The sequence below is a fragment of the Felis catus genome, chromosome D2 (genome assembly GCF_018350175.1).
Source record: "Felis catus isolate Fca126 chromosome D2, F.catus_Fca126_mat1.0, whole genome shotgun sequence".
NCBI classification, from domain to species: domain Eukaryota; kingdom Metazoa; phylum Chordata; class Mammalia; order Carnivora; family Felidae; genus Felis; species Felis catus.
The window spans coordinates 17600680-17626370 of record NC_058378.1 but is presented as its reverse complement, the minus strand read 5'-3'; the positions used below and the strand labels follow the sequence as shown (position 1 = coordinate 17626370).

At 41.7% G+C, this 25691-nt stretch overlaps 1 protein-coding gene across 6 annotated transcripts in view; it reads right to left on the bottom strand.

Moving 5' to 3' along the window:
* TTC13 (tetratricopeptide repeat domain 13) overlaps nucleotides 1-25691 on the bottom strand; it is a 79556-nt gene that overhangs the window by 48895 nt on the left and 4970 nt on the right. For all 6 annotated transcript variants that reach the window (XM_023240418.2, XM_023240419.2, XM_023240420.2 and 3 more), the window contains exons 2-4: nucleotides 12381-12475; nucleotides 8512-8587; nucleotides 4173-4243 (exon numbers count right to left, since the gene is read on the bottom strand). In XM_023240418.2, coding sequence (XP_023096186.2) covers nucleotides 4173-4243; nucleotides 8512-8587; nucleotides 12381-12475 — 242 coding nt within the window. The remainder of the gene's footprint in view (nucleotides 1-4172; nucleotides 4244-8511; nucleotides 8588-12380; nucleotides 12476-25691) is intronic.

The window sequence follows — 25691 nt, the reverse complement described above, 5'->3', positions numbered from 1 at the left end:
ATCTTTAAGAAATGTCATAATGCATTATATTTTCAGCTAAAAACCAATGTTTACTTCTAAAAACAAATTGGGCTCAGAATACCCATTTTTCAAAAGATTTTTGAGTCTACAAGTCTAATAATATTTACGTTTTGTCAAATGTTCAGCATTTTACTTTATTTTTTAAAATATTTATTTATTTTGAGGAGAGTGCAAGCAGGGGAGGGGCAGAGAGAGGGACACAGAGGATCTGAAGCGGGCTCTGCACTGACAGGCTGACAGGAGAGAGCCTGATGTGGGGCTCGAACTCACGAACCACAAGACCATCATCTGAACCAAAGTTGGATGCTCAATAGACAGAGCCACCCAGGTGCCCCTAAGTGTTCTGAATTTGAAATGACTTCAATGAAAACTAAGATTTCAATCTTCCAATATTACTTACTTTATGCGAATGCACAATCATTGTATAATAAGATAGTTACATTACTGGAATCATGTACACTTAGATGTCTCAAGTCCCAAGACACCGATCTCCTTAAATTCAGAAAGGTCTAATTTACTATCCTCATTATACCATTTATAAAGGGGCTTTAAGTTTTACAAATATTTATTTTTCCACTGCCAAGCCTGGCTTTCGGATTAAAACTCAAAAGTCAGTGGATCAAAGACAAATAAGTCAAAAAAGTCAGTGCACAGCAAGGTAATGAGGACTGAGTTTTGCCCGAGCTGCAGACCCACATACATAATTACATGAAGGATGTTCACAAATCACACAGAGAGGCATGTTTCCTATCTTGTCTGCTCGTGTGAAATAAGAAACATTTTTATGGATTCAGTTCCACCCGAAGCAGATGAGCTCAAGCCCACACAATTAATAACAAAGGCCAATGGCTTCATAAAACTTCTGTAGCACTTAGCTTACCGAGCCCCGCCTGGGGACCAAAGAAGCACAGGGAATGGTTCTGCTTTTCAAAAACACGGTCTTCGATGCACGGACATGCGGAAGGACACTCAGAGAGAGCACTAATTCACAAGCTTTTAAATCAAGAATTTTCAATGCAGTCTGATAGATCTATCAAGCTTTGAAATTATGCTCAGTTAGAAACCTGCATGCTTGAGGAGTTTTTTTTTTTCCTTCCTTTATAGCAGTACCAAGTACCCCCTAGTTAGAGAACTACTCAAATACCTCATGGCAACAAAAACTGTGGAAACATCTTGTAAGTTTGCCCCTCATGGTGCAGCTAAGAAAAAAAAGGTTTAAAAGCTTTACATCAAAAGGTCACGCTGGAATTTAAGTAGCCCACATGCACAGATCCAAACTGCACATTAAACGATCTTATAAAAACGATAAATCTCATATAATCCAAGCCCTCATGGTCCCATTTGTTTTCAGCTTTCTGTGAAAGGAATCAGGTTCCACACTCTGCTGCTGGATACTGGAGGAGCTCACGGGCTGTCCAAACGAAAAGTCTTGTCAAGCGTTCATGAGCTCAAAACCCCTGAAACGTTTGTGTGCAAACAGTTACCACTGCAGGTTTGCTAGAGGACGTGTGCTGGCTTCCAGAGTTTCTGCCCGTGCAAAGGGTCCTGCAGGGAACAGGTGAACACCCACTGGCACGTGCTGACAAAAATGGTCCTGCAGTGGTACTCAGTCCAGTCCTAACATGGACAGGGAAAGGCAAGAGGGCAGTATCCATGCAGCAGGGGTGAGCAAACCGCTCTTCAGGACCCTGGACACAGAAAAGTTTTGTCCTGAAAGGCAGGACTGAGTTTCTCATTTAAAAAAATAATAAATTTTTAAATGTTTGTGTATCTTTGAGAGAGAGAGAGACACACAGTGTGAGCAGGGGAGGGCCAGACACAGAATCCGAAACAGGCTCCAGGCTCTGGGCTGTCAGCACAGAGCCCGATGCGGGGCTCGAAGTCACGAACCGTGAGATCATGACCTGAGCTGAAGTCAGATGCTCAGCCGACTGAGCCGCCTAGGTGCCCCTCTCATTAAAATTTTTGAAAAGAATTTTAGCATTTTTTAACCAATCTTTATATCCCGTGTTTCTCGTAGTTATGGAACATAAAGACAACATAAGAAATTTTCACTGAGCTCTATCCAGATGCCTCTGTGTTTGTTTGCTCTTGTTTACTCCAGTGTGTTGTGCGAATAGGCTTTTCCACACGTGTCCTGATGTGGATAAGGCTGGGAAGCACCGAGACAAAGGCACAGAAGACAGAAGTCACCAAGAACAGCACCAGCAGGAAAGCCAGAGGCACTCTTGTTCCTACATCAAAATGTGTTCTAAGTGGTCACCCAGGCCTGTCCTCAGTGAGCCCGTAGTATTTGAATTTCCGCTGTTCCCCATTCTCTGTTCCTGCCCCATCAATAGCCTGCATCACCAGAAAAGGAGTCCAACTGTATAAACCACACATGCTCCAAGAAAACTTTCCCACTTGAAAGCAGCCCATTGTATTGCAGACTGATGAAAATGCTATGTCAAATATCAGTATATTAAGACCTTGCCTGGACACACAGAAATTTTGATCTACTTTCTGAACGCAATGGCAAGAGAAATACGTTTTAAAACAATAAATGGGCAACACGAGGAGTAGCATAGAGCCAATGGAAGCATAAGATCACAGAGACTTACTGAAAAACATTTACAGTATAAAATTCAGTGAAAAGTAATATGAAATATTACGTGTATTCAGATTATAAAACACGAATGCATACACGCTTTGAAAGGTCATACGCAAAACAACTTCAGTGAACGGTACAGTGGCAGAATTAGGAAATTTTTTGTTAAACTTTTTCTTTATGATTCTTATACTGCCTTCAACTACCATGGTAAAAATAGTTTTCAAAAAGTTGAATGAATTGATAATATGTCTGAAAGCTCGCACTGTTTTCTGCTATCAGTTACCAGAGATTAACCGACTTTTGTTTCTATAAAGGTACCAAAACCTCCCTTTCAAACCAGGGCCAAGTGCTAACTGTGTGAAGTGCTTGCTTATATTTTCCAATATTGCAAGGCTTCACAGAAAGGTGATTTTTAACATTAATAATCTACCCTTCATCCTTCAAACTCTGCTGAAGAATGCTATTCCATATGAGCACTCAAACACACAACGGCTTGAATCTCTGGGATTTCGAGGATGAAGGCACGATTGTCAATATAATCAATTCCATGTTTCGAAAAAGAAAACAAAAAGTGGTGCAGAAACTCCCAAATGAGTATTCTAAAATTCAGTTTACCTGCTGGATTGTAAATTATCTGTTGGTTCTCACTGTATTGGCACAGACGAATATGCTAGAATGGTGCTTCGAGTAGCTAAAAGGGACGAGCACTTACTCTGTGCCAGGCACTGAGTCCTAAGTACTTTACAGAATATGTCATTTAAACCTAACAAGAATATTTTTGGAGGTAATGGTTATTATCCCCACATGCCATGAGGTTAAATAACTTGCTAGCAACCAGCAGAGGGGATTAGAACATGGGTATAAGTCTTTAACTCTAAAGACCATGCTTCTTCACTGCACTACTCTACTGGACACACACACATCGACAATCGGCAATGGTCAGCATCTACAAGAACACCGTTAAATAAAGATAAGGGTGTAAGGCTAACAACGTTGGGCTATTTTACGGGTCTCCACTGCAACTCTTACACACGTTTGTTTAAGCCTTTTATCTTAACCAGATTTTAATGCAGCCATCAATCAGTGAAGGCTCAATGCTGCCACTGAGGAGTCTCACAATTACACTTAAGGGGAGAAACAAACCCACGAGTGGAACCGTGCAGATCAACTCCTGCACGGAAAGTGAATCTGAATGTCCAGCATCCGTATCTTATGGGGGATGGCATGGTAGAGAGCAAAGTGAACGGAAGCTAATGGTTTTCTTTTCTTTTAAACTTGCATTTGAGTCCCATCTCTTCTAGCTGATGGTGGGGAGACTGTCAGCAAATTGCTTGACCTCCTTTGATCTCGTTTTCCTCCTTTAAAATAAAGTAATACTGCAAAGATGACAATGAGAGCCGTGTTTCAAGGCCTACGCCAAGAAAGTGCTCAGTCAGGGCTGATTTCTTTCACTTTCTCACATAACCTTAAAGTCAATGTATTCTTGTAGCACTTTACGCATAAGCCTGTATTTCTGTCGTGACTATAAACTTGAAATTACATAATTAAGAAGAGAAATTACCTGAAGCATTGTTGAAAAATGTCTTATGGCTTCATCATAGAGACCACTGCCAATCAACACATAAGCAATAGCTATGAAACAAAATACAAAAATATTAAAAGAAAGAACAAAGGATCTCACACCAGAATTGGTGACTAAATGCTTCGCTGAATCCTAAAAGGCAGCTCCAAGGGCTAGAAGCAGTTAAAGAAAACCTGGAAGTTAAGAAGATGTAATTGAATTCCTTCCACCGCTCGCCACTTGCTATCAGTCTTCTGGTGCTCTCTAGATTTAAATTATTAAAGCCATCTATAAAACATTGCCTACAGAAGTAATTATCTTTTTCTAAGCCCATTGTTCACTTTCAAATACCAAATAACCTTTATGATGTTTCCCACCTATACATCAAAAGAGCTAGTAATAAGCCTCAACAAAACCCACGTAACATGACAATGTGGTTTTATGGTGAAAGTTAAGAGAAACACCCAAATAGCAGCACAAGTCTCAATTCCGGGGCGGGGGGGGGGGGGGGGGGGCAGGGGGGCGGTGGTGGTGCTGAACTTACTGCCAGTTGCCGAGTAAGAACAAAAACAGAGGCTCAAATTAATACATATGAGCAGAATGCTTCATTGTAGCCAATTCACAACAGTGCAGTGCAACAGTCTTTTTCCTACTTCTTGTATTCAAAATACCGCCAAAACACTACTCTAAATATACACTAAAGATGAATAGTTTCCAGTCAAATTGTGTAGGTAAGCAGTATTTTGAAATTAGAGCCATGACAACCTCCTAAAACACAGCAATATTTGGACTCCATTTTTTCACCTGTCCAAACTAGAATACATTATTGATATTCTACATGACATTTCATCTCTAAAACTTGCCCTAACTCCCTAAATCCCCAAATGTCCCTCAAAAAACTGTATTCCTCGCTCAAAACAATACTATTTTGGTCACATTTCTTTGCAAATAAAGCTTTACTGCAACACTCTGATTCTAGGCCCTAACAGGTGTTCAAGGAGACAAGCAACTAAATCTTTTCTTGTCGTGAAGACAAGCAACTAAATCTTTTCTTCAGACAAGCAACTAAATCTTCTCTTGTCATGAAGAGCTTAAATTTCCTGACAGTTAAAAGTAGTGAAAATATTCAATGCAGAAAGAGACTAAGTATCCTTATAATTAACCTGAAAAAGGCAAATTTCAAAAGCACTAATGTCATAACAAGACAAGAGCTTTGGGGGCATTCTTCAAAACGAAGAGGGCTGTCTTTGTCATAATTTCTTTGAAAAGAGAAATTACGGTCAAACTCATATTCAGAATAATAAGAATGGATACCATTCAGATGTATCAGATGAGCAGATGGCCAGAGACACCCTTGGGGTGCGGGCCAGGAGCAGCAGGCGGGAAAAACAACAAGAGTAACGGGTAACGTGCATGGCACTCTGTACATTTCCATGTATTAACTCATTTGCTCCTTGAGTGCAACGAGGCAGGTACGAAGATTATCCCCATTCAAAGACAAGGGTATAGTTAAACAAACTGTCTGAAGAGAATGCGCAGTGACACAGGCCCCAGGCTGCCCGCTCTGGGACCCACCCTCCAGACACATACCCTGCCGTAGACCACGGCTGTACCGAAACTGCCGTGTGCTGGGCTGGCCTGCAAAACGGTTTGACTTTCCTGATGATTACATGAACAGGGCCTGAAATATAAACGTGTCCTGTTTGGAATGCAGGAGGATGGTGATGTATTGGAAGGCCAAGATAGGCGCTCAGGTTCTCGCTCTGCCAAACACCGGTGATCACGGGAACCTCAGTCACTTCTCATTACTCTCTGGGTCTTGCCTAACAAGCCTGCAGAACATTTTCTTAGGTTCCTTTCAGATCTAAATTTTTCGAATTTCCTACCCATCTCCCCATAATCAGTAAATATCTGTCGAGTGAACAAAAGAATAAGCGACCCATTAAAAACAAATACAGTGTGAGGGGATAAATACTGTACTTGGGGACATGTTTCAATTGTTCTCCGTGGCTCGGCTGCTGAACCCCACTCAAATAAAATCAAACGCAGCTCTCAAATCTTTCTAAGAGTAAATGTGTTTTGAGAAAAGCCCAAAAGAATCCATTAAAAAAAAAATCCAGGGGCGCCTGGGTGGCTCAGTCGGCTAAGCATCTGACTTCGGCTCAGGTCATGATATCGCAGTCTGTGAGTTCGAGCCCCGCGTTGGGCTCTGTGCTGACCGCTCAGAGCCTGGAGCCTGTTTCAGATTCTGTGTCTCCCTCTCTCTCTGACCCTCCCCCGTTCATGCTCTGTCTCTCTCTGTCTCAAAAATAAATAAACGTTAAAAAAAAAAATTTTTTTTAAAAATCCAAATCTTGGGGCACCTGGATGGCTTAGTTGGTCAAGCGTCCGACTTCGGCTCGGGTCATGATCTCATGGTTCGTGAGTTCGGGCCCCGCTTTGGGTTCTGTGTCTCCCTCTCTTTCTCTCTGCCCTTGCCCTGCTCGTGCCGTTTCTGTCTCTCAAAAATGAATGAACGTTAAAAAAAAAAATTTTTTTTAATCCAAATCTTGCAAAGATATAAATAAGTATTAGGGCCAAATTTTGCTGTGGCAGTACAAAGACATAAAGAGAACACCGGAATTCTCACAGAAATCATTACTGACCAGAATTCTACATCTCCTGGCAATGTGTGTGTTGACAGAAGCTGTTCTTCCAAGAAAAAAAAAATGCTGTGATATGAAAGATCCTAAGCCATGCCAGGGCCTATACTATCCAGATCCACTAGGATTAGTCTTAGACCCCATACCAGGCCTTTAATTACATCACTTAGTATGTGAATACAGGGCTGACCAGATCCAAGGATTTCAGAAAAGGCCAAATCTGATTTCTTAACAGGTAATTAATTCTCAAAGCCCACTCAAAGAATAACACCAAGAAGTGATTAATACTTTAAAAATAGTCAACTCTTAATTGCCTGCACAAACAGAGCAAAGGAGCCAATACAAGAAGCGCTCAGTCTTTATTTTTTTAAGTGAGCTCTAGGCCCAATGTGGGGCTTGAACTCACGACCCCGAAATCAGGAGTCACGTGCTCTCCCTACTCAGCCAGCCACACGTCCTGAAGTGCTTAGTCTTAATACAAAATGCATATGGCCACAGAAAGGATAAAATAATTACGTATAAGACAGAAAAAATTCCCGGGGCGCCTGGGTGACGCAGTCGGTTAAGCGTCCGACTTCAGCCAGGTCATGATCTCGTGGTCCGGGAGTTCGAGCCCCGCGTCAGGCTCTGGGCTGATGGCTCAGAGCCTGGAGCCTGTTTCCAATTCTGTGTCTCCCTCTCTCTCTGCCCCTCCCCCGTTCATGCTCTGTCTCTCTCTGTCCCAAAAATAAATAAAACGTTGAAAAAAAAAAAAAAGATAGAAAAAATTCCCAAAGGTGCCTTGGGTCACCAGGTACCAGGTAGGAGCACGTGCTTATGGGAAGTGCATCCAGCTGCACCGTTCAGTCTGGTCTTCAATTTTGTTTCCACTCCTTCAAGTGGAAGCTGACTAGGCAATGAATGAGACACACCCAAAGCACGTCAGACACCGGTGAAGCCAGACTATTTTAAAACATGCCACGACCCAGCCAACTTGCAGGACCCCTTTGCAGATCTGAATGAACTCAACTTTTCTACACTCACAACAATAACTGACTGGCCTCCCGGCAAAATTAACCCACACCTAGCTATTTTATTACACAGAAGATTAAGTAGGTGTGAGTCCCCTCGGATTTCACTTCTGTGCGGCCCAAGTGACCTTTTAATGAATGATAACCATTCCTAAGGGCTCATGACCATCATTATTACTTTCCAGAGAAACACAGAGGTGGACACGTCCTTACCGATCATTTCCTCCAAACCTTGTACGGTAAAACCTTGGTTGGCGAGCATAACCCATTCCAGAAACACACTTATAATCCAAAGCACTTGCGTATCAAAGTGAATTTCAGTAACAACTGGTTCAGTTGTGATCATGTGACATTCGGCATCACGTAATACTCGTATGGCAAGACAACTGCTTGTTTATCAAGTTAAAATTTATTAGAAATGTTTGCTCGTCTTGTGAAACACTCGCAGAACAAGTTACTCGCCATCCAAGGTTTTACTGTATTTTCTCTATTTCACGTTATCCTGACACAGGGTGCACGGACCCACACAAGGGCTGAATGTCCTACCCGACATCACACCACTCATGTTGGCAGAGCTGGTGTCTGTGTTCTTTCCACTCCACCACCTTGCCTACGGGCTCGGCATCAAATCATAAATTCTAGGCAAATACCCCAGGAACCGCCCCCTCCCCCAGATTCAAATCTCACCTAGCTCTTCGTTTGTGCTGTCATTATCCGTGGCAAAAGGGAATCTCTTTTGTTCTGCAATAGACTTGGCCTGGCTCTGAAATAAAAACAAACAAACGTACATGTTGGCTTCTCACAAATGAAGAACGAGGCTTGCAATGAAAACCTGTATTTTTACAAAGTGAAGCTACATTTGATTCATATGGAAGTGAGAAAAGGTGCGCTTTAAGTCATGCCAACTGTGTACTTCAAGCACATAGCTTATGGTGTAACTGATTTGCCTCCTCCCTACCATGAGTGGTTCTGTTTCTAAGAACAACTTTCTTTTCGCTCCCATAGGGATTTATCCTGCTGGCTGCTCCACGCTCCCTCCATGTTTTCAGAGACTACTTAATGGCCTCGATTAGGTTACGAGGATTACGTTCTAGCGATCGGTCCTCCGATGCGGCTGGATGATAGAATATTGCTTTGTAAACTCTAAAAATACTTTAGAAAAAAGAGCTACCAGTTGTCCAGAGATGACGCCAGAAAGGGACCCACAAAATCTGAGCAGGAAACAAGACATTCTAGTAGAAAGTGCACAGCAGATGGTGAACATCTCCATCCTGCTCAATGCAGTAAATTGCCTACAAAGAATTGCTGCAGACATATGCCCATTTGGCAGGAAAACGAAACCAAAAGTGGAAACTAGGGGCAGACAAAATGAGTAAGTTTGCTTAGTAACTGGAGTGATTTTACAGGCAGCACGGGAAATGACGGCTCTATAGGGTGCAGGAGACAAATCACGTCGGACGCTACAGCGGCCACTTCCCCAGAAGATTTAACTGCTGATGCTAAGTTGGGATATGTTTAGCCTCCAGGGTACGTGTTAAAATGATTACTTCATGTGAGATTCACCTAAGACACAATTAAAACTTGTACACACACAGAGACAGGAGAAGCTAAGACAGTGAGGGACTGAAGATTTGCGGCTTTGGGCAAGACCACAGGATTAGAACTCAGTGGCGTCCTGATTAACTGAGTTCTTCTGTTTTAAAAATGCATAGGACGGATGCCTATAGGCATATATGATGGCCAAATAATTTTACAGGAGAGTCTCTCCTAATTGCTGTTTGTGCTTTCCAGCTCATGATTGGTGGTCATTAGCAGATGACGAACTGTGGCCTCTTGGACTTCATGGACTCAAATAACAGAGTAACAAGGCACTTCCGCTTATACTCCCTTTACTCTCAAAATCTAGAGTGATACTCAGATACGGCGTGGTGTTTAGTCTGCCTATGAAACAGGTCAAGAATAATCTACCTCTGGTTAAAACACTGGTTGAAAGCTAGAGGCCAGAAGGGCATCCCATGTCGGGATGAATGCGCACTTCATTCCATGCAGGACTCCAGACAAAATGGAACATCTGAAACTTCTACTACTATGGGAATGTTTAACACTGAATGTTTAACCTGATGACTAGAGAGGAAGTCTCTCAGCTCTTTCGCATTTTGCTCTATAGCTGGAAGCTTCCACACAGCTATGGGGAGCCTTACAGTGAGATCCTCGCGAGACTTAAGAAGCGGCAGATTTAACAACATGTGAAGGCATCACAGTACATACATCCCGTGTGACCAGACACGAGGCTCTCCTCTTTGTCAGGTGGTCACAGATAAGCACGCAGGTGTAAAATATTTTTCCGCTTAGTAAGTCGCGTATAGCCAAGGAAAGGAGTCTATGAATATTGCTTTTAGTACTTAAAAAGTCTAATTGTTTCATCCAGTACTCAGTGAGAGTTTCCCATTTGCCAAGGCTCTGGGCAGAAAGGCACAGGAAGAAAACAAAAATGAAATCCCATAAAAGGATATCATTTACTTGGGGCGCCTGGTGGCTCAGTCAGTTAAGCGTCCAACTTTTGATTTCAGCTCAGGTCGTGATCTCACAGTCCTGTGTTGGGCTCTGCACTGTCAGTGTTGAGCCTGCTTGGGGTTCCCCTCTCTCCCTCTCTCTGCCCTTCCCCTACTCTCCCTCTGTCTCTGTCTCTCTCTCTCTCAAAATAAATAAACTTAAAAAAAAAAAAGAAATCATTACCCAGCAACATCAAGAGTATACTGAAGAGCATATCTGAGTTAAAGTGTTTTTATTTTACTAGAAATAACATCTAACAGAAGTGGGCAGAAAAGTATAATACGGACAAATTAACTTCTTGATCAAAAAAGAGTCTTTCCCACTTTTTTTTTTATTAAAAAAATTTTTTTATAATCTTTATTTATTTTTGAGAGAGAGAGAGAGAGAGAGAGAGAGAGAGAGAGAGAGAAAGCGCGCATGAGCAGGGAAGGAACAGGAGAGAGAAGGAGACAAAGAATCTGAAGCGGGCTCCAGGCTCTGGGCTGTCAGCACAGAGCCCGACGTGGGGCTCGAACCCACGAACTGTGAGATCGGAACCTGAGCCGAAGTCGGACGCTTAACCGACTGAGCCACCCAAGCGCCCCGAGTCTTTCCCACCTAATACTGCATCTGTAGATATCTTCTGTGGACAGCGGGGAGAAGCTCCAATCAAAGACGTTAATGCACACAGCCCCACTTTGCTGGGACACCAACTCCAACCCATCCTCAGGTCACTGCTTACGCTTCAAGTTCTGAAAGCTGTCCTACCTGATCCCCCTAATTTAAAGGGAGATTATGTTGATCTTTTGCTATACCTCTATGTTCATTTGTATAATTATCTGGTTAGTGACTAGGAGTCACGAGTGCAGGGACTGAGGCTAGCTGGCTCACTGTGGCATTATTCCCAGTACTTACTTAGCACAACGCCTGGCACATAATAGGTGCAAAATAAATATCTGGAGAATTAATGAAGAAATGAATAGTCGAACTCCCATATTTTCAACCTAGGGAAAATGAAAGGCCAAGATTGATGAGCTTTCTCCCATAGGTTACTAGCTAGTGCCATCTTAAACTAGAAATGCAACACGGAGAAAATATTTGAATTACTGTCAGTAAGACGGTAGGTCCCTAATAATTCTAAGAATTTAATCCCCTCCCCAAGGTGGGGATTACCCAATTTCTACTGAAGTGTTTTCATTGGTGGCCAACTCACTACAAGCTAGCCCATTCTGGTTGGGGACCAGTCTAATTCAAGTTCTTCCATATATCGAGTTGATCGCTATGCAATGAGTTAGGTAACATCTGTTGATCATTCTTTGGCTTGCAAACTCTACCCATTTTCAGTAATTCTCACATGCAAAGGCAAAGCTTTATCTGGAGAAGAGACAGCAACCTAAAGGGAAATTTTAAACACAAGAAGCAAACAGTATCTATGTGGATGTTGAAGGAAAAGGCCTGGAGAAAAAAATATGTTCACCTTGGGCACTGAAAGAACAACTCAGCCTCAGAGAATTAAGTGTGAACAACAACAACAACAAAAAGAGCCTTGCACCTGAGGCAGCTAGGCTGGAGGAGTGTACGTGCTAACGTGAACAGGCAGAGACAGACGTTATGTAGTGCCAGGAACTCATCCCTGGAGTGGAGAGGGCTCCTATACAGTTCAGCGGGTACTGACAGTTAAAAACACAGATATAAAAGATATCCACACAGGCAAAAGCTAGAAGAATAATATATTATACCTTAAAATACATTAGGTTCCTAGAAGTAAGGCTCAGCCATTATCTCCCCTTTATTCCTTGGAACTGAGAAGTAAAAAGGCCAAGGTCTAGAATGATCAACCATCCAATCCATAAGTCATAATAATGTAATGTGACTAAATACCAGATGACCTATCTTTATCTTATGCAAATAGAACCAACTAGAACCAACTCCTAGTTGATAAACAGAGGTGACCTGTGCCTTTTGAAACACGTATCATTGTACTTTAGGTCATAAAGACAGAAGCATGGACAGAAGATGCGTACCAGGATCTTTTCAGTGTTGAGGGAAAGCAGTGAGTCACAGGGTGGCGGCCCTTTGGGTTCACAGTCTGAGTCGTGGAAGTTCAGAAAGGATGACTCTGAAAAGCAAACATCCCTGGTTATTCTCCGAACCTGAAATTTATGGTTCTTAGGTTCTTAACTATGAATTATAATGTTAGGAACACACACACACACACACACACACACACACACACACACACACACAGAATCTACCAAACCAAAATAAGGACAAGGCAAAAAAGCACCAAAAGGGGCATCCTGCCTTCCACCTTACAGCTGTGTCACATTCTAGTTTCCAAATACCTTGCATAGCTGTCATGACTGTCCCCACAACCAGTCACTAATACAGTACTTGTTAAGATCCCTTTTTCAGACATCTCCTACCTGGCAGCATTTATCATAGGTTAAAAAATATTACAAAAGGGAGAACAAAGTCGAGCCAGGGAGATCTAATGTTAAAAGATATGTACTAGGGGTCTAGAATCCAGAATATATAAATAAGTCCTGATTTCAACAACAAAAAGACAACCCAATTAAAAAATGGGCAAAGGACTGGAATAGGCAATTCTCCAAAGAAGATACACAAATGGCCACTGAATACAAGGAAAGATGCTCTACATCATTATTGACTAGGGGATATAAATCAAACCACAATGAGGTTTGCCACAATAACGGCTTTTTTTTTTTTATTGTCGAGGCAAACAAGTGTTGGCAAGGATGTAGAAAAATTAGAGCCCTTGTACATTGCTGTGTAAAATGGTGTGGCCACTGTGGAAGATAGTTTACTGGATCATCCAAAAGTTGAACATAGAATTACCATATGGTCCTACTATTCCATCCCTAGGAATATACCCAAAAGAACTAAAAACAGGAACTCAACCAAGTATGTGAACATGCATCTTCACAGAAGCAATATTTAACTATAACCAAATGGTAGAAACAGCCCAAATGTCCATCAACAGACAATGGACAAACTGTGGTATATACATACAGTGGAACACTATTCAGCCTTAAAACAGAATAAAGTACTACAATCACCATTAATTAGTACACTTTACTCTTCAAATAATAAATCTACATTTATACTTTAACCATTTCAAAATTTGGAGACTTTTCACTCTAATCTACATCTAAAATGCTAGCCTATATTTGGAAACATTCAAATATTAAAGATAAATTTTTTAAAAAAGAATGAAATACTTTACATGTTCATATAACAACATGAAAGAACCTCCAAAATATAATGAGTAAGAACCTCCAAAACAAAAACTAAGTGAAAGAAGCCAGACACAAAAAGTCACATATTGTGTGAGCTCACTGATACGAAATAACTAGAAAAGGTAAATCCATAGAAACAGAATGCACATCCATGGCTGAAGGAGGGAAGAGGAAGAAACTGCTGAGGGGTGAGGGGCTTACTTTGGAGTGATGGAAAGGTTTTGGGGTGGTTGCACAACATTGTGACTGTACTCAATGCCACAGGGCTGTTCACCAGAAAACATTTAAATTTATGTTATGTGAATTTTGCCTCAACAATTATTTTTAAACCTATACTGTAATTCAGCAGTCATTAAAGAGCATCAAATTGTGTTCAAGCGACCATGTGAACCGACAGAGATAAATTCTCATTTGTGTCTGTCTTAACAGCTGGAGACTAGAGCTAATATACCAAAGAAGCCCTGGATGGTGAGTGATTTCTGAAGCTGGAAGGTTAAATTTCACAAGGCCCAAGCAGAGTTTAAATGGATGGGTGGGTTCTGCTAATATCATCCTCAATGGGGAAAAACTGAGCGCTTTTCCCCTAAGGTCAAGAACACGACAGGGATGTCCACTCTCACTCACCACTGTTATTCAACACAGTATTGGAAGTTCTAGCCTCAACAATCAGACAACACAAAGAAATAAAAGGCATCTAAATCAGCAAGGAGGAAATCAAACTTTCACTCTTCACAGACAACATGATACTCCATGGAAAACCCAAAAGATTCCACCAAAAAACGACTAGAACAGATGCATGAATTCAGCAAAGTCGCAGGATATAAAATCAATGCACAGAAATTGGCTGCATTTCTATACACCAATAATGAGGCAACAAAAGGAGAAATCAAGGTATCAATCGCATTTACAATTGCACCAAAACCCATTAAATACCTAGGAATAAGCCTAAGACGTGAAAAATCTATACACTGAAAACTATAAAAAGCTTATAAAAGAAACTGAAGGCACCAAAAAATAGAAAAATATTCCATGCTCATGGATTGGAGGAAAAAATATTGCTAAAATGTCGATACTACCCAAAGCAATCTACATATTCAATGCAATCCCTTCAAAATAACAGCAGCATTCTTCACAGAGCTAGTACAAACAATCCCAAAATTTGTATGGAACCAGAAAAGACATCAAATAACAAAAGCAATCCTGAAAAAGAAAATCAAAGCTGGAGGCATCACAATTCTGGACTTCAAGATGTATTACAAAGCTGTAATCATCAAGACAGTATGGTACTGGCACAAAAACAGACACTTAGATCAATGGAACAGAATAGAGAACCCAGAAATGGACCCACAAACGTTAAGGCCAGCTAATCTTTGACAAAGCAGGAAATAATATCCAATGGAATAAAGACATTCTCTTCAGCGAATGCTGTTGGGAAAATTGGACAGCGACATGCAGAAGAATGAACCTGGACCACTTTCTTACACCCTACACAAAAATAAACTCAAAATGGATGAAAAACCTAAGCATAAGACAGGAAGCCGTCAAAATCCTAGAGGAGAAAGCAGGCAACAACCTCTTTGACCTTGGCCACAGCAACTTCTTACTCGACATGTCTCTGGAGGCAAGGGAAACAAAAGCAAAAATGAACTATCGTGACCTCATCAAGGTAAAAATCTTCCGCACAGCAAAGGAAACAATCAGCAAAACTAAAAGGCAACTGACGGAATGGGAAAAGATATTTGCAAATTACATACCTGATAAAGGGTTAGTGTCCTAAATCTATAAAGAACTTATCAAACTCAACACAGAAAAAACAAATAATCCAGTGAAGAAATGGGCAAAAGACATGAATCGACACTTCTCCAAAGACATCCAGATGGCTAACAAATGCATGAAAAAATGCTCAACATCACTCATCATCAGGCAAATATAAATCAAAGCCACAGTGACATACTACCTCACTCTTGTCAGAATATCTAAAATTAACAACTCAGGCAACAACAGATGTTCGTTGAGGATGCGGAGAAAAAGGAATCCTTTTGCACTGCTGGTGGGAATGCAAGCTGGTGCAGCCAGTCTGGAAAACAGTATGGAGGTTCCTCAAAAAATTAAAAATAGAATTATCTTATGGCCCAGCAATTGCAGTGCTAGTTATTTATCCAGAGGATACAGGTATGCTGTTTTGATGGGGCACATGCACCCCAATGTTCATAGCAGTGCTGTTGACAATAGTCAAAGGAAGGAAAGAGCCCAAATGTCCATTGACAGATGAATGGATAAAGAAGAAGTGATATATACATACAATGGAATATTACTCAGCAATCAAAAAGAATGAAATCTTGCCATTTGCAACATTGTGGATGGAGTGTGTTACGCTAAGTGAAATTAGTCAGAGAAAGACAAATATCATATGACTTCACTCATATGTAGAATTTAACATACAAAACAGATGAACATAAGGGAAGGGAAGGAAAAATAATATAAAAACAGGGAGGGGGACAAAACAGAAGAGACGCTTAAATACAGAGCACTGAGGGTTGCTGGAGGGGAGGTGGGTGGAGGGATGGGCTAAATGGGCAAGGGGCATTAGGAGGACACGTGTTGGGATGAGCACTGGGTGTTATACGTAGGGGGTAGATCACTGGGTTCCACTCCTGCATCATTATTGCACTATGTGCTAACTGACTTGGATAGAAATGTAAAAAATTAAGTAAATAATAAGAGGATGGGTGGGTTCAGACTGGGGAACAGAGAGAATGGATATTCCGGGTGGGATGAGTGGTGTACCCAGAAGTATAAAGGTGAGAAAATGCGAAGCAGTAAGCAGGCGACCCTGGCTAGAGGGAGCTGGTATTGGAAAATAAAAGATGGAAGGTTGGAACGTGAGTGGTCAGACTGGGGAGTCTTGGAGCCAAGAGAAAGGCTTTAGTCTCACAAGAGTGAGGAGGCAGTAATGGTTGTCGGTAGGTTGTTGGAAATAACATTAATTTATAACTTATTTCTTCTTAAAGCTAACGTTTGAGGCCTTGCCATATGCGAAGCGCTGCAGTGAGCATTGCATATGCGTGGCCTCATTCTATTCTAACAATCCCTCCACTTGGTGGGATTCACTTAGGTTTCGATAAACAGGCATCGGTATAATTGTAAGTGGATGCACTCATTCCCTTCTGTGAAACCTAACCATCTTTGGGCAATTAGGCTGTCCTTTCCCCCTTCTGATAAATAGTATTTTACAAGTATGCTTGACCTATATTTTTTAAATTCACCCAATCTGGCAATTAAATTCTAACCAATACAATTGCTGAGGCAAAGGGTGTAAATAACTTTAAGACCTTTCACATATGCTGCCCCATTTCCCTCCCAGGATGTAATAATAATTTCATTCCCACCCAACAGTGTAGAAGATGGTCTATTTCACTCTGCTCAGAGTATTCTGTTCTTTTCATCTCTTCCTAATCTGAAAATAGCACTAGTGAGACCAAACTTTTGGTTTACTGCCCATTTGTATCTCTTCTTTTGTAAATCATGTGTTTCCTCTGCTAATTTTTAAGTCATTTTATCTATTCTGGCCTAAGGTATAGAAGCGAATGTCTATTTTCCAGTTCTCTCAGAACGATTTTGAACACCACCTTTACAATACATTATAGTCACCGGGGACTTAAAGGAAGCTTTGAAATAAGTTACATCCAACTAAAATAGCTCTCACAGATGACTATTCAATCTATACGGGCACTGATGTTTAAAATATTACAGTAGGACTTCATGGTCATTCTAGAAAATAGAAAAAAAATCACAAAACATAAAAAAAAAAAGTCATTTAGAATACTACCGTATTGTGATCCACTGTGAAAATCTTGGCGTTAATTACTGTAATTAAGAGGGACAATTCTTGAAATCAGACAGACTGGGTTTGAATTCCTGTTCTCTGCAACTACTTACTTACTAGCTCTTGGCCACTGATCTAGCGGCCTCATCAATCTTTGGTTTCTTCATTTGTAAAACAGGGTCGCTGATGGTATCTATTCACAGGAGTGGTTGATTTAAACAAGATTATAGGGGCACCTGGGTGGCTCAGTGAGTTAAGTGTCCATCTGTTGATTTTGGCTCATGTCAGGATCTCCTGGTTCACGGGATCCAGCCCCATGTCAGGCTCTTTGCTGACAGCACAGAGCCTGCCTGGATTCTCTCTCTCTCTCTCTCTCTCTCTCTCTCTCTCTCTCTCTCTCTCTCTCTCTCTCTCAAAATCAGTAAATAAACTTTAAAAAAATAAACAAGGAGATATAAGTAAAGTATTTGGTACAGTTTCTGGCACAAAGGAGACAGAGGATGTTTGCTATTGTTACCATTAGGTTGTGAGGAGATACACTGTTTTGTAACCTGCCCTTTTAATGTAACGATATGATATAAACACTTCCCCATTTGATTGAACTTTCTTCTGCAAACTATTTAAATTTAAATTTCGTGAGATTGTATATCATTTTTAATTTAATATCTTTAAGATTTCAGTGCTCTATGATAAACCTGTATTTTGTTGTTTCTAGACTAACTCCTTCTAATGATCTGCCTATTGACTTCAATAGTTTCACAATGTATCCTTAAAATAAATGCACACATTTTAATGTAAAGGAAAGCCTCATCAATTTTTTTTTTCCAAAAGTTTCTTGGCTATTTGGATCAACATTCTTCCTTCAAATAAACTTGTCATTAAGGATCCAAAACCAAAAAGTCCCTCTTGGGATTTTTATTAGAATTGTTAAAACCATAGGGGGACCTGAGTGGCTCAGTCAGTTTGGTGTCCAACTTCGGCTCAGGTCATGATCTCACGGTTGGTGAGTTTGGGCCCCACCTCAGGCTCTGTGCTGACAGCTCAGAGCCTGGAGCCTGCTTTGGATTCTGTCTCCCTCAAAAATAAATAAGCACTAAAAAAAATTTTTTTAATAAATAAAAAAGGAAAACAACCAAATAGGAGAATCCTTCCTTCATATGGTAAAATGCATCCACGTTAACCCATAGCCATATAGAGCATCTTCCCACTGGATGCTCATGTTAAAAGTCTTACCAAAAGGTGAAATTCTGGGTCAGTAAATGAAGTATTAATGTCAGGAATAAGCAGGAGTACTAGTACTGAACAGTTTTTTGGAGGTTTTCTCTAGTTCAATGAGATGCTAAATGAGTATAAATACTAAAAAGACCCTGATATCATTACATGTAGAGGATGCAATTACCCACTGAATAAATGGAAGCATTAAAGAGCTGCTAGGAATTCAGTGATGCTGTTGTTCACGTCCGCAGGAAACTCCCCGAGCAAGCCGCTTCCCCTGACTCTGCTCTAGTTCGTAGGGTCTTTAAGCTGCCGTGATTTCACATTTCTGTGTGATTTCGCTTACTGTTGGTTTCCCTCCCTGAACTGTAGTATTCGTATACAAGGACAGGGGTCATTTCTGGTTTTGCGGACCACTGAGCAGTGAATAGAACAAGGTAGATGTGCAACAAACATGTAATCAATGGCCATCCACCAATTTCCTTTTCAATCACAACAAATTTGAATGTATAAATTCTATAGAAAAATTGTAAAATTTCACATAGGCCAATAAAACACTTGAATAGATTAAATTTTGTAAAGTACTCCTCTGCTCATTAATCTACAGTTTTAGCAATTCTTTAAAAAAAAATTTTTTTTAATGTTTACTTTTCAGAGAGAGACAGCATGAGCAGGGGAGGGGCAGAGAGAGAGGGAGTCACAGAATCTGAAACAGGCTCCAGGCTCTGAGCTGTCAGCACAGAGCCTGACGCGGGGCTTGAACTCACAAACCGTGAGATCATGAGTTTAACCGACTGAGCCACCCAGGTGTCCCTTCCTACTCTTTATTTTACCAAAAATTTTTAAATCAGGAAAGCTGGCTGAACTTTATCAAGTGCTTTTGGAATTTCTTTAAGGTAATCATATGATTTTTCTCCATGACTTACTAAGGTGATTAATTCAATTTTTTTTTTTTTAAGTTGAACCATCTTTGCACTTCTAAGATAAATTCTAATTGGTCAAGGCACATCATTACTTTAATTTCTGGCTTCAACTTATTAATATTTTACTTAGGATTTTTATAACTGTGCTATAGTTTTCTACCCATACTTGCCACTATATTAAGTTCTGTCATCAATGTTTTTCGCTGATTTGAGGTCTGATAAGAGAAAAACAGCTTATTACAGTTGTACCTAGACTTCTCTGGGAACAGGTTAAATTTCTTCTTTGATCTAAAACTGTTTTGTTCGATATGGCTTGAATTGTCTAACAATAACAACCCAACAATCTATATTTAGATGGAGTAGGTTTTCATACAACTAGGAAAAGCCTGTTTTCCTCCTTGCTCAGATAATGCAAGTAAAAGTTAAAGATAATTACTACATGGGGCACCTGGGTGGCTCAGTCAATTAAGTGTCTGACTTCAGTTCAGGTCATTATCTCATAGTTGGTGAGTTCAAGCCCCACATCGGGCTCTGTGCTGACAGCTCAGGGCTTGCAGCCTGCTTCGGATTCTGTGTCACCCTCTCTCTCTACCCCTCCCCCACGCTCTCTCTCTCTCTCTCTCTCTCAAAAATAAACATTTTAAAAAATTAATTACTTAAGAAATATTCTCAAAACACATTATAGAATCTCATCTTTTTCTTCCAGATCATCTTCCTGGACATTTATTTATTGCTTCATATTTTTAACCTTATTAGCAGGAATTTCTTCACGTTTGTCTCTTCATTCTAATGGCCTCTACCACTGTCCACACAGCCCCCCATTCCTAATGTACGTTTGCATTTGCTCACCTATTTATGTGTTAGCCTTATCAGGTTTATTTTCTTCTTTTTTGAAAAAAAAGAAAAAAAAAACTCTTGGATCGATTTATCAATACTATTGTTGCTCTGTTCCTAATTCATTTACTCTGGCTTTGTTCTAGACAAGCCTCCAATTTCCCAATCGTTTTCTTGTTGCTCAAGCTTAGTATCCAGTTCATTTATTCCCGTCTTTCTTCAATACCAAGAAGCCACGGAAGGCTCCAGCAGAAGAAAGATCACGGAAGGTTGTGTGAGGAGAGAGAAGGGCCAGAAGACTAGCAAGGAGGCCATGGCCAGCTAAAACAGGGGAAAAGTGCAAACATAGAGGCCACCGGGTTGAAAAGGGAGGGTCAGACTCCAAAGAGATATATGAGGTTAAAAAAAAAAAAAAAGCCAGGGCTTTGAGAAAAAGTAGGCATGGGAAGAGGACAAAGGCACGGCTTTCCATTTTGTGTAGCAACAAGAGAGGAAGTACCATTAACTGAAACGGCAAGTTTGAGAGGAAAAGTGGTTCTAGGGGGCAGTCAAGGGCCAATTCCAGAGAAAGGCAAGAGCTACAGATATGAATGTGATGACCATTAACTTAAGATGGATGAGTAAACAGGGGGTATAGGTGGATCTCTGCCAGCTCAGGAAGCTTAAATGTAATAAGAAAAGAGCTGACCCTGGTGGGGACGAGATATTTAAAAGGAGGGCAAATCGATGACCTTTTTCTAAAAAACCGTCTAGAGTCATTTCTTTGAGGGCCGCCTGGGTGGCTCAGTCGGCTGAGCGCCTAACTCGATTTTCACTCCGGTCATGATCCCAGCCAGGGTCGTGGGATCGAGCCCCACATCGGACTCCATGCTGAGTACGGAGCTGACTTAAGATTCTTTCTCCCTCTGCCCGTCTCCCCTGCTCGCATACGTACCCTCTCTCTAAAACATGGAAAGAAAAACAGAAAGAATTATTTTTTTTGAATTGTTCTGCAGCCTTGCCATAAAACTAAACACAGTTATTATAATGATTTTCATTCTTCATTATACTCCCTTATTCCTGAAGTCAAGTATTTGTTTCTTCTCATTTTTCTTGACCAGCCTTGCGAGGTAACTGTCCAAACTTCACCAGTACTTTCGAAGAACCAGCTCTGATAGTGAAATTTGATTCAATCTGAAGTCAGAGGAAGAGTAATTACTGTGGAGGCAAAGTCGGAGAGTCGTTCAGAGTGTGGGCTGTGGAGCCGGACTGACCCGGCTCAGATGCCTCACTGGGTGACTTGGCGCAAGTCCTTCTGTATCTCTTAGCCTCAGTTTCCTCATTTATAGAACAGGAACGACTATCCCCACATACCCTCACAGGCCTATTACGAGGAATAGACGTGATGCCCACAGTTCACAGGAAATGGTTGTTGCAGGTTGGTAGGGCCGGCCGTTGAACCACATGGGTTTGAACTGCGTGGGTCCACTTACATGCAGGTTTTTTAAAATAAACATAGGTATTGCTGTAAACGTATTTTCTCCTCATGATTTTCGTAACCACGGTTCCTTCTCTCTAGCTTATTTTAGTCTAAGAATACAGAATGTAATACATATACAAAATATGTGTTCCTCGACTGCTTGTTATTAGTAAGGCTTCCGGTCAACAGTAGGCTATTAGCAGTTAAGTTTTGGGGGAGTCGGAAGTGGCACATGGACTTTTGATGGTGTGGGAGGCAGGGGGGAATTGGTTGGTGCCCCTAACCCCCTAAGGGTCCACTATATACGTATCTCGGAAATTGCCATTTTTTTTTCTGTTAATTTCTTCTTCCTTCTTAAGATTATTTTGGTCTTCGCAGAACTTGACAGCTTTCGAAATGCCCTCGCAACACTCTGTCCACTGGTCCTCGCTCCTCTGAGGCAGGGAGGACACACCTTAGGCGGATCACACACGTGGGGAAACGAGGTCAGTGTTAACGCGCGTGTTTAAGTCACAAGATGAAGAAATCGCCCGCATCTGTGCTCCGGGACACCACATCAACAGAGGTGCACGGTCCGCTTGTCACCACTCATTCTGCCCCTGCTGGGTCCTAGCAATGCCCTCAGGCTTCCTTCCTGTCCTCCCAAACCCCACAGACCACTGATTTTAAGAAGAGCGGTTTCAGTAAAGACACGAGGGGCCAACTGCAGTAGCTTCGGCAAAGGATGGGAGATGGGGAGACAGTGCACAGAAGCATCTCCTCTGAGGAATTCTGCTGTAAAGGAAGCGGAGAGAGAGAGAGACAAGAGGTGGATGGAGGGGCAGGTAGTCCTGTCTTGGTTTCTTGTGTTTTCCAGACGGGAGCTCTCAGAGCCATCTGTATGCTGACGGAAGACAAGAGGGAATGAGCGCTCCTGCACGGGGAGCGTGCCCCACTCCGCAGAGGCTCCCACAGCTCCGCACAGCGCCAGGACCAAAGGCAGAAGCTATCCTAGGGCTGCAGGCACGCTGCAGCTATGATGGTGGGAAGCACAGAAGTTCTCTGCTGATTGCATCTTCCTCAATCAAATTACCTCCTAGGGAGGAGAGGAGACTGGGGGGCGGTGGGGGCATTGGAAGTACCACGTATTTGTCATACAGTCATGTCGGCAGGTGAAAGGGCCTGAAAGTTTGGAAGCAGCACGCTCAGAGCCGATCCCTGAAGGAAGACGTTTTCTAAGGGATTCAACAGCTGCTGGACTGCACTTACCACTTGACCACCGCGCCCTAGTTAACAGTGGGCCAAGCTCACCCGGAAACCAGGATGATGGGGCCTTTCCCACCGATGGGCTGGAATGTGGGAGTCAGACGCCAGATACTTACTGGCAATTCTAGTCCTAGGTGTAGGGTGGCCTGGGAAGAGCAGAAATAATTACTGTGGCTGGATGCGCGACCTGAAGGCCAAGGGGCTGATACGCAGCATCAGTTATACTGTCTGTTGCTTTGATCAATTTCTGCATTTGTAAGACAACCACTGTTGAGGACGTTGCACATCACCTTGGTGGTGGTCCCAAATGGTATAAATTTCTTTTAGAATGTGATAACAGGAAAAGTAATAGGAAGAGTTCTCCTCGGAATTCATATGCTTCTTTTATTCTAACAAAATCGCATTCATCAGTACCTAAGATGTGTAAGTTATCATAAAACAACTTGCAAATAGAGGCTGCCCACTGGGAACGAGATTATAAAGCCAACGTATAATTAATCCACCAGAAGAAAGATCTGCAAAAGCCATCTTTCGCAGTTTTATAACAAAGCATGACCATAATCTGATCAAAGCTGTATTAACCCTAACAAAAGTATTAACAGGTGTAAAGAATGTATAAAACCTTTAAAAAAAAAAAAAAGGAGCTGGTCAGCTGCACAAAATGGAAAAAGAGGGAAGGAAGTAAATCATGTAGCACTGACCCAAGAGCAGAACCAGGTTGGGGGGGCGGGGGGGGAGGCGCTGTAGCCACAAAGGCTATTCACTTAGCCTGGGGTCGTAACATGGATTACACACGCATCAGGTGCTCAAGGTGGCACATACTTTTAAGAGCTGAAGACTCTGTCCATGAACCTATACGTGATGTCAAATACCATCAACTCCACTGGGAAAGCAATGCTGTGAAACCATTAGTGAAAAGGGAACAGGGTCACTTTGAACACTCCACTACGAGCGAACTCAACTGGCCTTTCGCGTCGAAGAGGCGGACCGTCTGACCCAGGATTTCTGAGTGTCTACGTAAAGGACGCCGGCACCCGAGTCAGAGCAAATCTCACCGTGCTGGTTCCTGAATCAGACATAAAGCCATACCAAATCATCTCCAAACCAAACTGGGGGAACGGGGGGAGGAGACTTCACTAGCGAAGCTTAAACACAGATATCAGTTGTGTACTGGGGACCCCCTCCGGTTACACAGATGGTTCAGTTTGTGAAAACAGCTGTGATCCGTTTTTCTACATAGACATCATGTTTCGATAAAAGGTAAAAATAAAAAAGATAAGAGAACGAAAATGTCAGAAAGCATTAACCCCGAAGTGAGAAGTATTCAAATTCTGCTACTTCAATGAACTATGTCTTTATTCTATCTGCAAGATAACAGGCCCGAACAAAAAGATAAAATGGCCTCTATGAAACACCATATTGTGAAAAGGGGAAGCTTCAGAGGCCGGTCAGTCGGCCCAGTGTTTAGGGAGTGCAGTGACGCCAGGCCGTGTCTACGCGCTGTAGAACTTCTTGAAAAGTCCGTACACCCAAAGTGCTCTGCCATTCCTGTAGGCATGTTTCATGCAGGGTAGGTTCTAAAACCCAGGCCCCATTATCCTTTGCCCTCATCCAGAGAGCGACGACCCCTCATGACCCAAAGCAGAACACTGGTCTACTGGGGTATACAGACCGTTCAAAAGGTAAATTAATTTTTAAGAACAATAGATCTATTTGAGAAAGCTTCACAAGTCTGCAAATAGCACAGCTATCCTCCTCATAGGGCTCACGCTATAAAAAGCAACTCTTAAACCAGAAGACTTTCTGAAAGATGCAAAAGAGGCAAAAGCAGTCTCCAGGCGATGCCCCAGTGGCCAGGGCCGGGGGAGACGATACAGAAATCTCTTTCTCACTCTATGCCTCCGTCTCTGTGACTCAAAATAAGCGAGTTATCATCTTCTACTGGCAAATTTACTTCTGTAGACCTTAAAAAAAAAAAGACTAGAAGAGATTTGCCACAAAACTGTATGTGATAACATGCACAGAGAATCAGGGCCAAGGGTAAAAAAGGGATCGAGCAAATCTACTAACAGCAAGGGTTACCACAGTTACCATGACTGGGCTTAAAATGTGGTTCTTAACTTCCTCATAGCCAGAACAAAAAAAGGAAATAGCGCTCATTATAAAAGTTTCCCTCTACTGATTCCCTGCCACCGTTAAGGCATAGCAATGATTTAAGTGCTGTGAGCAAGAAGACTGATTTCATGTATTTTAAATAACTGCCTCCTTTAGTTAGAAAGATATAGACAATCTTTAGGTCTTACTGTCAAAAACACAATCAGGTTCGTAGTTACCTCCTTATTTTTGTGACAGTTAACAACTCCCGAATCAGACACTAATTCCCTTTGCTTCACACAGAACCGTGGGGGAAATAAACTCAAATCTTGGATTACTAATCTCAATAAACTAAGGAAAATTACTTCAGGTTGTAAAGTAACCGTCAAACTTCATTGAGACATTAAGCGTAGAACTAATGCTGCTGGCTAGATGAAGGTGGCCATTTCAAAGGTTCCAGAAAGACATCAGGTACAAGG